Source organism: Carcharodon carcharias, chromosome 5 (genome assembly GCF_017639515.1).
Source record: "Carcharodon carcharias isolate sCarCar2 chromosome 5, sCarCar2.pri, whole genome shotgun sequence".
In the NCBI taxonomy this organism is placed as follows: Eukaryota; Metazoa; Chordata; class Chondrichthyes; order Lamniformes; family Lamnidae; genus Carcharodon; species Carcharodon carcharias.
In genome coordinates this window covers 110,458,957-110,473,327 of record NC_054471.1, presented here as the reverse complement: position 1 = coordinate 110,473,327, position 14,371 = coordinate 110,458,957, and the positions used below count along the sequence as shown (strand labels likewise).

At 45.5% G+C, this 14,371-nt stretch overlaps 1 protein-coding gene across 1 annotated transcript in view; it reads left to right on the top strand.

Annotated features, from left to right (window-relative positions):
* Positions 1 to 9,354: 9,354 nt before the first annotated feature.
* gckr (glucokinase (hexokinase 4) regulator) overlaps positions 9,355 to 14,371 on the top strand; it is a 95,624-nt gene continuing 90,607 nt past the window's right edge. Inside the window, 2 exon segments of the mRNA XM_041187374.1 lie at positions 9,355 to 9,414; positions 12,949 to 13,104. Coding sequence (XP_041043308.1) covers positions 9,355 to 9,414; positions 12,949 to 13,104 — 216 coding nt within the window.

Here is a 14,371-nt window from a genome sequence, read left to right as displayed (position 1 = left end):
CTGGATTCTCTGTGGACAGTTGAAACACAGTGACAGTGTGATGATTTAAACTAATGACATGTCGCTGTTCTCCCTTAAGGTTTGCCACCACACATCCAACCGCAGGACCCCCAATCACAGGACCCTGGAGAGCCACTCCTGATGCCAGAGGACCACCAGGGTCCAGGTGCACCTGCGTCATCTCTGAACCAGGCACCAGATCAGATACCAACATCTTGGTGGGTGTCAAATTGTCAGCTAGAATGTAGGTGCTTAGCAGTGAGGGCACTTCACAATTGCTTGAGGTACAGACGGAGGCAGAGAGTGCCCAGGTCGCTGGCAGTTGGAGGACTGCTGGCGACCAGTACAATGTTGAGTCGAAGGCAGATGATGAGCCTCTGGAGTCGTCCATTAGGCAGCAGAAGCTGGATGTCCAGAGAGATTTGCGGGAGGATCTGGCAGAGATCCATGAGATTGTGCGCGCCATGGTCTCCATTATGGAGGAGTCCATGCAGAGCATCAGTGCTGCGTTGACCCTCATGGCCAAACGCACTGCCTCCTCCAGTTGAGAGAGAGGCAACCGTCATGGAGAAGCAGCAGAATCAGGGGTTCATGGGGCTGCACTTGGACCTGCAAGCCCTCACACAGGCACTGACTGCAGCTGCTCAGTGTCATTTTGGGAAAAGGATGAGGCACCCAGTATCCCAGCTAGGTGCCCATCCATCAATGGCAAGCAAGGAGATTCAGAGTGACCTCATGTTGGCATACGAGCTGCCTGTTGGTCTCTACTGGCTCCTCTCAGGGCACTCTGGATGACAGCAGCAGCTCTCCTGCTCCTCTGCCAGTGACTGTGGAATCTGATGAGGCTGTGGCGACTGAGGGGATGCCAGCCTTGGCACTGGCCACTCCCTCCCAGACAGGGCAAATACACGCTCCACTGGCCAGAGGACGACCGCCAAGACTATCAAGGCCAACAGGACAGTAGAGTCAGCAGGCTGTCTCCAATGCCAGTGCCAGTGAGGGTGGGGTGGGGGGCACCAAGATGTAGTGCTCGGAAAAGTAATTTTAAGGCACCAGGAGCACAAGAAGGACTGGTTACTGATCGTCTGTTGTGCAATGTTTTATTTTTGCTTACTGGTCTGGGATTGAAGGCCAGAATCAGGTTCTGTTAATTTATTTGGATTGTCAAAATGAGATGAACTTTCGTTTCTGCGGTAGATGCAGGAAGGATGTTCCCGATGGTGGGGGTGTCCAGAACCAGGCGTCACAGTCTGAGGATAGGGGTAGACCATTTAGGACTGAGATGAAGAGAAATTTCTTCACCCAGAGAGTGGTGAGCCTGTGGAATTTGTTACTACAGAAAGTAGTTGAGGCCAAAACATTGTATGTTTTCAAGAAGGAGTTAGATATAGCCCTTGGGGCGAAAGGGATTAAAGGATATGGGGAAAAAGCGGAAGCAGGCTATTGAGTTGGATGATCAGCCATGATCATAATGAATGGCGGAGCAAGCTTGAAGGGCTGCTCCAGCTCCTATTTTCTATGTTTCTATATTTTGTCCTAAAGGCCTGAGTATGATTCACCTTTTTTATTTAATGTGATATGGGGTATGTCAGTATGTAATGCTACACATCGGTGGCTATGAACTTTAGTGCACAGGCACTAAGTGGACTTTGAGATCAAAGGAAAGGGTCGTTTCAGACATACAGGATGGAGGCGGCAGCCCTGGCATGAGTTGGTGACACTTATTTGGCAGAGTAACTGAAGGAGCATTGGATCAAGGCATCCCTGGCGTCCCTGCCTCCCTGGAGATTACAGAGATCTGGATCCAGGCCTTCAGCGTTCTCTTCACAATGCTCCTCTTCAGACTCACTATTGGATTCATCATCTGTGTCCTGTGGCACTGCAAAAATATCCCCTTCCTTCACTGGGATCCCCTTGCCAGCTCCAGATTGTGGAGAGTGCAGCATGCAACCACTATCACTGACACCCACTCTGGGGAGTATTGTAGTACTCCCCCTGAACAGTCCAGGCATTGGAAGCGAATCTTCAGAAGACCGATGGTTCTCTCTATCACCGCCCTTGTGGAGGCATGACTTGTACTGTAACGCTGCTCTGCCTCTGTTCTTTGGTGTCAGAGAGACGTCATAAGCCACCTTTTCAGTGGATAACCCTTGTCACCCAGCAGCCATCCACCCAGCTGGGCTGGAGCCTCAGCACCTGGGAGTGTCTCAGGATATACGCGTCATGGGAGGAACCTGGGTACCTTTCACAGACTTGCACAATATGAATCCTATGGTTAAACACTATCTGCACATTCACAGAGTGGAATCCCTTCCAGTTAAGGAAGGCACCCGGCTGACCCGCTGCCATCTTGATGGCCACATGGGTACTAATGATGGCACCCTGGATGCGGGGAAACCTAGCAAATGCTGCAAACCCTCTGGCTCACTCAGCCTGGCTGACCTTGTCCATACAGAAATGAATGAATGTCCAACCCGCCTGAACAGGGCTTCTGTCACCAGCTTGATGCAACTGTGGACAGCTGATTGGGAGACTCCACATAGATCCCCCACTGACCGCTGGAAAGAGCTGGAGGCATAGTAGTTGAGGGCCACTGTGACCTTCAGAGCCACTGACATGGGGAGTCCACCTACACAGTCAGAAAAGATCTCAGGCCCAACCATCTGACAAATTGAGGTCACTGTCTCCCTTGAGAGTCGGAGCCTTTGTCGGCATTGTACCTCAGGCATATTGAGGTAGCTACTTCACTGCGTGTAAATCCTGGCAGCAGGATAGTGCTGTCTTCTCTGACTGCTAACACCTTAGACTACATGTTGGTCCTGTGCTCTTTGTGCCTGCGCCTCTCCTTCCACAGGTTGCTCCCCTGGTAGCTGCATTGGGACACCTGGCCTCCTCTCCCTTCTGTCCGTCTCTTCCTCCTCAGAGGAGGTGCCTCCAATAGAGAGCACAATCCCCATTACCAGGGTAAGGGAATGCTGTATTATACCTGGAAGGATCCACATGGTCTGAATCCTCTGGGGGCCTGGCAGACAGCAATGAGTCCTGAAATGAAGCCTGGAAATGCTAAGAATGAAGCCCCGAACAGAGATGAAGCTGCCGAGTACCAATAAACAACCAGCAGCAAACTATGTACCTCACTGCTGACACTGGCAATGCTGCTGAACCTTTTTATCCAGCCCTTGGATGAGGTTTTGCAAATTGTCGGCTAGCTGCCTGCCTGTTTTGCCCATGCACTGAGCGCAAAATTGCACAAACAACATAAAATTGGTGTTAATTGCCTTTTTAATGGCCTTGACTGGCCTCTCAATTAATGGCGGGCACGGCTCCAACTCCCACTCGCACCCGCCAACCAAAATTTCACGCGCGTGCATGATGAGATCGGGACGCTCACCTGGTGTCTTCACACGCTATTTTACCCTGGAGCAGGTCGGGCGTGCACCCACCTGCTCAGCGAAAAATTCTGCCCATAGATTTTAGACTTGAGTGCTGATGGGTGACTGATAGGAATGAGGTACATTGAGCAATGTGTGAGGTTTGTGATGCGATTGGTAGGAGCTGGCATTTGAAGATGCATTCACTGACCTTGACCACTTGTGGATATTGTTGAATTTGTCCGGCATTAAACCCAGGCTCTCAGGTCCAGTGTCCTGACGTTGATCTGCCTACCTGCTCCCACTGCCTTCACTGAGTATGTCTGGTGGGCCCCCTGGCTCCCTGCAGAAAGATGATCTCTCTCCTCATTTCCACCCTTTGGACTAAGGCCAGCATTGCTTCTGAGAAGCAGTTCTCTCTCTGATCTGCTGATCCATTGTTCTGATTTCTTCCTGCTCACAAAGACTCTCCCATTCACTTTCAGCACCTGCTACAGCTTCTCCTTCAAGAGGTGCAGGCTAGCTTTTAAAATTGTAGACTAGCTTTAATTGGTGCTAGGCTCACGTCAACCTGAACCCCATACTGGGTGCGAGGCCACACAGCAACAGGCTGCCCTGCACATCACAAATACAGAGATGAGAACGGAGCTTGATGTTTACGTGCTGCTTGCATCATTTCTATGGGGCACAGGGTAATTGTTTAATATGATCCCCATGCCCAGTATACTGGACAGGCCTAATTCAGTTTTTAGCACAATGTGTCCTCAATCAGCACAGTTATGTTTTCAGCATTTTCCAGTTGTTATTAATTAAGTTGATACATGGGACTGGATATTCAATTGTAGATAGAGATTTCAACCCAGTAATGATACTGTCAATACTTCTGGATCCATCTTAATTTGTGAATATGAGATATTCCATCCTGACATTGGGAGCCTGCTACTGGGGTATGGGTGGAAATTGAAGCTGCATTTGATTGATTTCCCTTCTGTTTCCCACAACTTTACTGCTGGAGACACCAAATATCTATCATTGGGCCCCTTCTATTTCTGATCTGCATGCTGCGTAGTGATATCATCCATCAGGTTCCATATATGTGCTGGTAACACCCAATTCTCCCTCAGCATCACCTCTCTCGACCAATCTACTGCCTCTGGTTTGTCAAGCTGCTTGTCTGATATCCAGTATTGGAAGAGAAAAAAATCCTCCAATTATAATTGGGAAGATCGAAGCCATGATCTTTGGTTCCTGGCTCATAAGACAAAAGACCAATCACTTCCATCTCGATAACAGCGCCCATCTTCACCACCTACTTCAGCTCATCCATGAGACTCAACTATTCCAGTGGTCCCTGACCATTCTTTTACCTTGTAAACTTGAACTATTCTAAAACTTTGCTGTCTGTATCCTAACTCACACCAAGTCCCATTCAATTGTCATCCTGTGTTCGCTGATCAACATTGGCTACAGGTCTGTCAAATACTTGACAAATGATTTGACAAAAGAAAAGCATCTGTTTGTGCATGAGAAGAGATTTTAATATACAAATTAAATAGTTGGAAATTTTGGAAGGATCTGTTACAGATATGTAATCCTGCACATACCATTTCCTTCTATGCATTCTCCCCAAATAATGTTTTACACACACATGCCAAAAGGGAAAATCCAGTCACTAATTTCAATTTGGACTTTTCTATTTGGGTGGATCATCCCTCTGACAACCATTGATTCTTCAAGAAACCGCAGGGTGTGTCATGATGCACGCCTGACTTATTTGCACTCCTGAACTATAAACCACTGGAACTCAGGTAAAGAATTATAAGAACGTACAACATAATGCAGAATCGGCAAGTCTAAAGTAAGGTTAACATTAGGAAATACTTCTATCTCCCCAGAGATGGACGTTCAAGCACTAAAACATCATAACCTTGAGTGATTTGGGAGGAAGACTGTTTTTCTGGGTGGAAACAGGCACTGCATTCACAGTGCCCGACTAATGTGTTCATCCAGAGGCCCAAACCAGTCTTAGGTTTAAGCCTCGTTAACATTCTTCCAACAAGTTGCTTCATTGTAGCTCGCTGTTGTCCTGCATTAAGTGGGGCAGCTGTAGTTTGTAACTGATCAGCAGGAAGTCTTTTTGGGGTGAACAGGTGTTATGGGTTGGATGGTGGGGAAAGACTAGGGTGGGCTGGCTTTTATCTTAGTGTTTAATTGACTGCCACCTCTCTTCAAAGAATGTCTACCTTGAAGAAGTACTGCTCTTCTCTTCCACAGGATTTCTGCTGGTCTCTTTTGCCTTGTTCACCTTCATTGCTTCCCATTTCCCTCCTGGTGTTTGACAGGGTGTTTACTAAAACTCGCTTTCACAGCCATATTTCTTTCCTCAGTGACTGTCTTCATCTCCGACTTACCCCATGTGGATTCCAACTGAAGTTCCACCCCTCATGTTTCGAATCCACCCAGGATTACAGGTAGTCCCAGGACATACAATGCTCCTCGAACTGCTGTTCTCATCGCATCTAGAGATCCACTCTCAGTGCCATGCGCCACCATATGAACACACTCGACCTCTCCCTCCAGCAGCACCGATGCACTCGATTTCTAAGCTGTCCTTGCCCCCAGTTTCATTTTATTCTTCGTCTCATCCGACGCCTCAAAAAGAAACTTTGTCTCTTTCTTTCAGGTGCAAAGGAATGCAAGCTCCAACAACCCATTGACACCAACACCCATCCAGGACCCTGCACCCCTGCCCGTCCCTCTGTCCCCATCCCATCTTCCAATCTCAGCCCCTGCCGTGTATTCACCATACCTTCTGACCTTCCCCTATCTGTTGCTGAACATTCAGTGCTCAGCAAAGGACTCAGTTTCATACCCTTACGCCCTCACCTCAGTGAATTCCGGGCTCGGCACAATGCTGAACTCTTCTTCCGCAGCCATCGTCTCCGTGCTCACTTCTTTGGGCAGGAGTCCTCTCCCCCTTCAATGGATCCTTTGATCCGTCTCCAATATTCTCCCTCCACCTGGACCCCTCCCTCTGGATTTTACCTGCTCTTGATCTTTTCACTGAGAACTATCAGCATGACATCAGTCGTCTTGATTTCTCTGCTCCTCTCACCCACTCTAACCTGTCTCTTTCTGAACTTGCTGCACTCCGTTCTCTCAGGTCCATCCCTGACATTGTCATCAAACCCGCAGGTGCTGTTGTTGTCTGGCGCACTGACCTCTACCTCGCAGAGGCTGAGCATCAACTCGCAGAAACTTCCTCCTACCTCCCCCTGGACCATGACCCCACCACTGAACATCAAGCCATTGTTTCCAAGACTGTCACTGACCTCATCTCCTCTGGAGATCTTCCCTCCATAGCTTCTAACATCATAGTCCCCCAACCTCATTAGCCCTCTTCTACCTCCTACCCAAAATCCACAAACAGGACTGTGCCGGCAGACCGATCGTGTCAGCCTGCTCCTGCCCCACGGAACTCATTTCTTGCTATCTTGACTCCATTCTCTCTCCCCTTGTCCAGTCCCTTCCCACCTACATCCATGATTCCGCTCACGCCTTACATCATAACAACAATTTCCAGTTCTCTGGCCCCAACCGCCTCCTCTTCACCATGGACGTCTAATCTCTCTACACCTCCATCCCCCACTGGGATGGTCTGAGGGCTCTCTGCTTCTTCCTCGAACAGAGGCCTGCACAATCCCTGTCCACCACTACTCTCCTTTGTCTGGCTGAACTTGTTCTCTCACTAAACAATTTCTCCTTAAACTCGTCTCACTTCCTCCAAATAAAAGGTGTGGCTATGGGTACCCACATGGGCCCCAGCTATACCTGTGTCTTTATGGGGTATGCGGAATATTCCTTGTTCCAGTCTTACTCCAGGCCCCCACCCACAACTCTTTCTCAGGTACATCGATGACTGCTTCGGTGCCGCTTCATGCTCGCTTCTGGATCTGGTAAAATTTATTAATTTTGCTTCCAATTTCCACCCCTTCATCATTTTCATGTGGTCCATCACTGACACTTCCCTTCCCTTCCATTCCTTGACCTCTCAGCCTCAATTTCTGGTGATAGTTTGTCCACCAATATTCATTACAAGTCTACCGACTCCCACAGCTACCTCGACTACAGCTCCTCATACCCTGCTTCCTGTAAGGACTCCATCCCATTCTCTCAGTTCCTTCGCCTCCATCGCATCTGTTCTGATGATGCCACTTTCAAAAACAGTTCCTCTGACATGTCTTCCTGCTTCCTTAACCGAGGTTTTCCACCCACGGTGGTTGACAGGGTCCTCAACCGTGTCCGGCCCATCTCCCACGCATCCGCCCTCACGCCTTCCTCTCCCTCCCAGAACCATGATAGGGTCCCCCTTGTCCTCACTTATCACCCCACCATCTTCCGCATTCAAATGATCATCCTCTCCCATTTCCGCCAACTCCAGCATCTTGCCACCACCAAACACATCATCCTTTCATCCCCGCACCCCCCCAACACCACCCCCCCACCCCAGAATTCCGCAGGAATCGTTCCCTCCCCTTTACTTGCACCGTCCTAACTGTCCAAGGGTCCAAAAACTCCTTTCAGGTGAAGCAGCACTGCACTTGCACTTCCCTCAATTCAGTCTACTGCATTCGCTGCTCCCATTGCGGTCTCCTCTACATTGGAGAGACCAAACGCAGACTGGGTGACCACTTTGCAGAACACCTTTGGTCTGTCCGCAAGCATGACCCAAACCTCCCTGTCGCTTGCCATTTCAACACACCACCATGCTCTTATGCCCACATGTCCGTCCTTGGCCTGCTGCAATGTTCCAGTGAAGCTCAACGCAAACTGGAGGAACAGCATCTCATCTTCTGACTAGGCACTTTACAGTTCTTCCAGACTTAATATTGAGTTCAACAATTTCAGATCATGAACTCTCTCCTCCATCCCCACCCCCTTTCTGATCCCCCTTTGTCCAATAATTTATATGTTTTTTACAAATATATTTTTCTTTTCCCACCTATTTTTAAATTTATTTCGTTCTATTGTTTCATCTCCAACTTTTAGCCCATTTTTATCCCTTCCCACCACCCCACCCCCATTAGGGCCATCTGCCACTAGCTTGTCCTGCTTGCTACCCTTAATGTCCCCATTAGCACATCCTTTAGGTAATATCACCACCGTCAACACCCCCTTGTCCTTGTGTCTATGACATCTTTGGCAGTCTCTTCTTGGCCTCCACCTATCACTGGCCCCCTATCGAGCTCTACCTGTCCCACCCCCCTCTACCAGCTTATATTTCATCTCATTTCTATATTTTTTTGTTCTGATGAAGGGTAATACGGACTCAAAACGTAAGTGATATATTGTTTGTTGCCTCACCTGGCACGCTCAGTTTAGTTTACGTTTTGTTGAGCCATCAAGCTTAGCAAAGTGGAACAGCGTTTAGCCCACTCAATCCCAGCTGAAAACTGGAATAGTTTCACAACTAGCGGCAACTTAAGTCAAAAATATCATCAAATTTTTTTGGAATTTTTCCAGTAGCTTTTGGACTTTTATTTGGCAAAATCAACACCATTCGGCAAGCATTTTCTGGGCAGTTTCACAGTTTCCCACCTCTTTCAGAGGAAAATATAAATTTGGAAAAAATACAAAAGATAAAATTTATGATTCGGTGAATTATTCAAAGAGTCATAGTGGACTCGAAACGTTAACTCTTTTTTTGCACACATCTGTCACACCTGCTGAGTTTTTCCAGCACTTTCTGTTTTCACTGAATTGCCCCAAACCCAACTGCAGTCCCAGTATTCCACGACACATTGAGTTGTTGTATAATTTTTTTGATTAATTATTAAGCCGGAGTTTGACCCCATTTGGAAAATAAATCACAATGCGATAGTTGGATAATTAAGTTTGGAATAAACATAGCCCAAGCCAGTCTTCAACCAGATATATATATATTGGTCATTCTTGGCAGATCTGTTTGATCTCTCGTAAAATGATGAAAAGCACCAAAAGATCCAAATATGATATCGAAACTCCACACCCAAGAAAATGGGAGGTAAGCCATTCCATTACTAATAGCACCTCCTCTGACTTCTGGTCACATTTACATTAACAGAGTTAATAACTAGAATCTAATGATAGGGGAAAAATCTTCACTTACTTAAAAAGTGTAATTCATGACATGACTTTGTATAATCTAATTTTGCCTGATGTATTTCAAGTGATTCCATTTATTAAAGAACTCTATTTTCAAGGCCCAGATCTTGCAAAGAAGGACAGTGCACAACCTGAGCACATCAGTGATTTCCTTTAAACCAATGTTCATGATGACCACAAAGTGAAAATATTTTTCACAGCTTATCATAAACTGGTTACTAATAAAAAGGGGGTCAGTTAGCTCAGCTGGCTGGTTTGTGATGCAGAGTGATATCAACAGCATGGGTTCAATTCCTGTGCTAGCTGAGGTCATCCATGAAGGCCCTGCTTTCTCAACCTCACCCCTCAACTGAGGCATGGTGACCCTCAGGTTAAACTCAACACCATTCATCTCTCTTTAATGAGGAAGCTGCCAAAGGTCCTCTGGGACTACAGCAACTAGTAAAAAGGAGCAAAATTATTTGGGGTGTGGCAGTAGAATTACCCACCTCCTTAAACTGGAGGTCAGCTATTGACCTAAAATCATGCAGTAGAGTTTTAATAATGAAACTGGTTAACACAGTAGGCAGAGAGGTTCCATGCTAACATTAGTAGTGTGTTCACTACTAATATCATACAGCATAACTTAACCCCTTATACATGTTGGGGGAAGGGAATTTTATCATGTTGTGATAAGCGTCCAACTTAGCTGCTACAATATCCGTTTAAGCATGTATCTGAGTTTTAAGTTTAAAATTAATAACCCTAAATAAATCTCTCTATTCAAAAGTTCAAACACCCAAATTTTAATTAAGATATGGCAGTAGCATTATGATACCAAAGTTGGAGAGCCACCTTTTTCATATGTACTGCTATAAAGGATGATGTGATACACTGAATATAATGTGGAGTTGAAAATGCCTTGATCACACGTATCATGTTAGATCATTTTATTTGTATAACTTACTGGAATTCAAGGAATATCTGTCATGACATGTCCAGTGTGCCAGAGTCACATTATTGGTAACAGACATTTAGCTGCCTACTTCAGCACTTTATTGGTATCAGGGGAAAAGGACCAGCCACTTGTGAGGAGGTACAAAGCAATGGATCACTGGTACCAGAGCATCATGGATGCCAAGGAGATAAAGGACAGAGAAAGACTTTTTTAAAGTTGGTTATCCTCCTCTAAATTATTGATACACTGCTTGGAAGCTGCAGTTGCATTACAGAGCAGGCACCTGATTTAAACAAATTTCATGAGTATAATGAGTCTACTTCACAACTTGCTCTCAGTCCCCTTCATGCTGGTTAACTACATTGGAGTGCACTGAATCCCTCTAGTGCAGAGGGCACCACTGGTCTCAACATTCACTTTTCTGTGCAGAGGGACTCAATGCATTTTAGCATACTGGGTGCCACTGTCATAATATTGACCTTGATGTAAATACAATGGCTGTAATTAAATATATATCATCAGTGAGACTGTATGGGAAGGGTAAGGTGAACATAAAACTAATTACATGACTTTAACATTAAAGCAGTAGGTTGGTAATAAAGGGGCCCACTACTTGGTAAACTTTTGTTACAGTGGTATGATTGGTTTGAATTTATTTTAAAATAACATTTTCTTTTAACCTAATAATAATTAGATTAATAATAATTTCTTCTGGAACCTTTTTAATTAGAACTCAGTCCCAACTGGAAGGTAGCTTCATTGGTCACTGAAGTCTCTAACTCTCATTGTGATTGAAGATTACAGTAGTCCTTGGTTGCAGGTGAGCCACAAACCCTACAATTGTCAAACAAAACTTATTACCACATAGGCTAATTTAAGTAACATTTCTATTGAAAGTACATGCTCAAGAATTATTAAAAAAAATACGATGGCTGGGTGCCATTGTGGGTGATTTCCAAAAAAGGTTGTTATCCTCTGATATTCTAACATCCAACATTCTTTCAAAATGTGCTTATAGTTAAAAATGTAGCTGCTTGAAGCCAAAAGAAAGACAAATCAAGTGGGCTGTGAAAGGGCCCATCAGTTGCTTACCAGGCAGTTTAGGTTAGAAGTTTCGGAATAGCTATCACAGAGAAAAGCAAAGAATTTCTAAAAACCCAGCAAGACCCATTTAGTCCAACAAGCCTGTCTTTTTGTAATTTCAAAAGGAAAGAAAATCACAGAATCACAGAGTACCGAAGAGGTCCTTCGGCCCATCAAGTCTGCACAGACATGTGAGAAACACCTGACCTACCTACCTAATCCCATTTACCAGCACTTGGCCCGTAGCCTTCAATGTTATGATGTGCCAAAGGATGTGAGGCAACCCACCTCCACCACCCTTCCAGGCAGCATATTCCAGACCGTCACCACCCTCTGGGTAAAAAAGTTTTTCCTCACATCCCCCCTTAACCTCCTGCCCCTCACCTTGAACTTATGCCCCCTTGTGATTGACCCTTCAACTAAGGGGAACAGCTGCTCCCTATCCACCCTGTCCATGCCCCTCAAATCTTGTACACCTCGATCAGGTCGCCCCTTCAGTCTTCTCTGCTGTAACGAAAACAAACAAAGTCTATCCAGCCTCTCTTCATAACTTAAATGTTTCATCCCATGCAACATCCTGGTGAATCTCCCTGCACCCCCTCCAGTGCAAACACATCCTTCGTATAATGTAGCGATCAGAACTGCACACAGTATTCCAGCTGTGGCCTCACCAAGGTTCTATACAACTCCAACATGACCTCCCTACTTTTGTAACCTATGCCTCGATTGATAAAGGCAAATGTCCCATATGCCTTTTACACCCCCCCACTAACACGCCCCTCTGTCTTAATCATCCATCTTAACCATTAGAACAGTCAGCTAGGAGCTCTGCTTAATGTTTTATCCAATGGAAGGCACCTTGAATGGTGCAGCACTCCCTCAGTAGTCAGTACTATAGTGGGTGTGTCAGTCAAGTTTATGAGTCAAACCTTCTGACTCAGAAACAAGAGTGGTCGAATTGAATCAACTGTTTGCAAGTTGCAGTGCACTCCCATCCTCAACTTCATACATTAAATCTACGAGATTCCAGTATGCTGTGTGTTCTTCATCTCATAATGATAACCAGGCAACAGGATTTGAGGGTCGTAATGAGAATAGAGTAATTTAAAATCTCATGGCCACTTTGGGTGGATCCAATTGCCGGTAGCATTTTCTAGCTTTCACTGGGAGAATGAGAGTAGGAACCAGGCAGCCTTATTAAGAACAAAAGGAAACCCATCCAGAAGCATCTTGTGTTGTGAATGTTGTGTTTTTGATTGTTGGAGAAAATGATATTGAAAACTTCCTGGTTTTAAACTTGATCAACTCGAAGCCTGTTTGCTGCTTTTGCATTGATCATAACTTATTATATATTTTCTTTCTCATGAAGAAATTGTTATATTATGCGATTTGCTCAATGCCTTTTTATTGCAGATTGCAGGATATGAGGCCACACTCCCCATCACAGAGAAATCCAACCCCGTAACACACGATATAGACAAATCAGATTCTGTTCAGATTGTACAACTTGTAAAAGAATGCGATGCAGAAATATTTCGGAAGGAGGATAACTTGGTTACCAGTTATAAGGTACAGTAAGCTTCCATACCAGTAAATTGTTTTAATTACATTTAAATACACTAGGTAAGTCAATTGGAAATTCAAGATGGATATGTAATTAGCTGCTTAACATACAGACTGGGCTAAATGTACTTGTGACCTAAGCTGAAAACAAATGACATTCAGACTGTGCAGGCTTTCCTGCTCAACATGTGAGATTTGGCTGAGCCAATGTTCCTAAGGAGAGAGGTCACTTAGATCAAAAATAAAAACAGGGTTGTCATGGGTGGTGGGCTCTTTCTGTGATTCCACAATAGTCCTAACAGCCAAAGCCAGACCTTCCGCTGTCTCTCAACTTCCCACTCAACATGCTGCAAATCGGCCTGCCTTTAATTTTTAAATCTGAATTGCCAATTCATTTTGATATTTGAGCTACAAGATTCCACCCACCCCCAACCCTCCCCCCAACACCCAACCCGCTGACCAGGCAAATGGTTCAGGTCTTTAACGAGCTCCATCTCTTGGGCCTGCTCCACCCGTTAGTTCCCAATGGCTGACCCTACGTTAAGATCATCTCCATTGTGTTCAAAAACCTGCTCCTAATAGCACTGTGGGTACAACAGTTGGACTGCAGCAGTTCAAGAAGCCAGCTTCCCACCACGTGCACAATAGGAGACGGGCAAAAAAATACTAACCTTGCCAGCATTCCATGAACGAAAAATATATATTTATATATATATATGATAGGAACATTTTGGAATTGTTTTGTATTGTGATGTTTATATTAGCAACGCACATTAATAGAAACTGTTGAAGGTAACTTCATTTTCTACAAAAGTCTAATTTAAACATGGGGCTGAATTTTACAAAGAGGCAAAAACAAAAATACCTGGAAAAATTCAGCAGGTCTGACAGCATCTGCAGTTAATGTTTCAAGTCCGTATGACTCTTCACCAGAACAAGGAAGCATATTGTTTGTCTGCCTACACATTAGAAAAATTGGCCACAAACCGATGGATATTAGGTTGCAAGTGGCCTTAACAAGCAGAGAGTGGGACTTCTGCCCTCAGTAGAAGGAAGTCTGGCCCTCAAGGGCTGCTGGCTAATCTGATCAGCCAGCAGCTCTTGCAGTCCCAGCAACGCCAGAATTCATTGGTGGGCACTGCTGGGCCTGCTAGCAGTCAATCCCAGAAGACAGATAGGTTCAGGCCTTATTGGGTGGGGTGGGGTGGTTGCTATGCACCCAAGGGAGAGGTGATGAAGTTGGGGCCAGATTGTGGAGGCCAGGTGGGGAGGC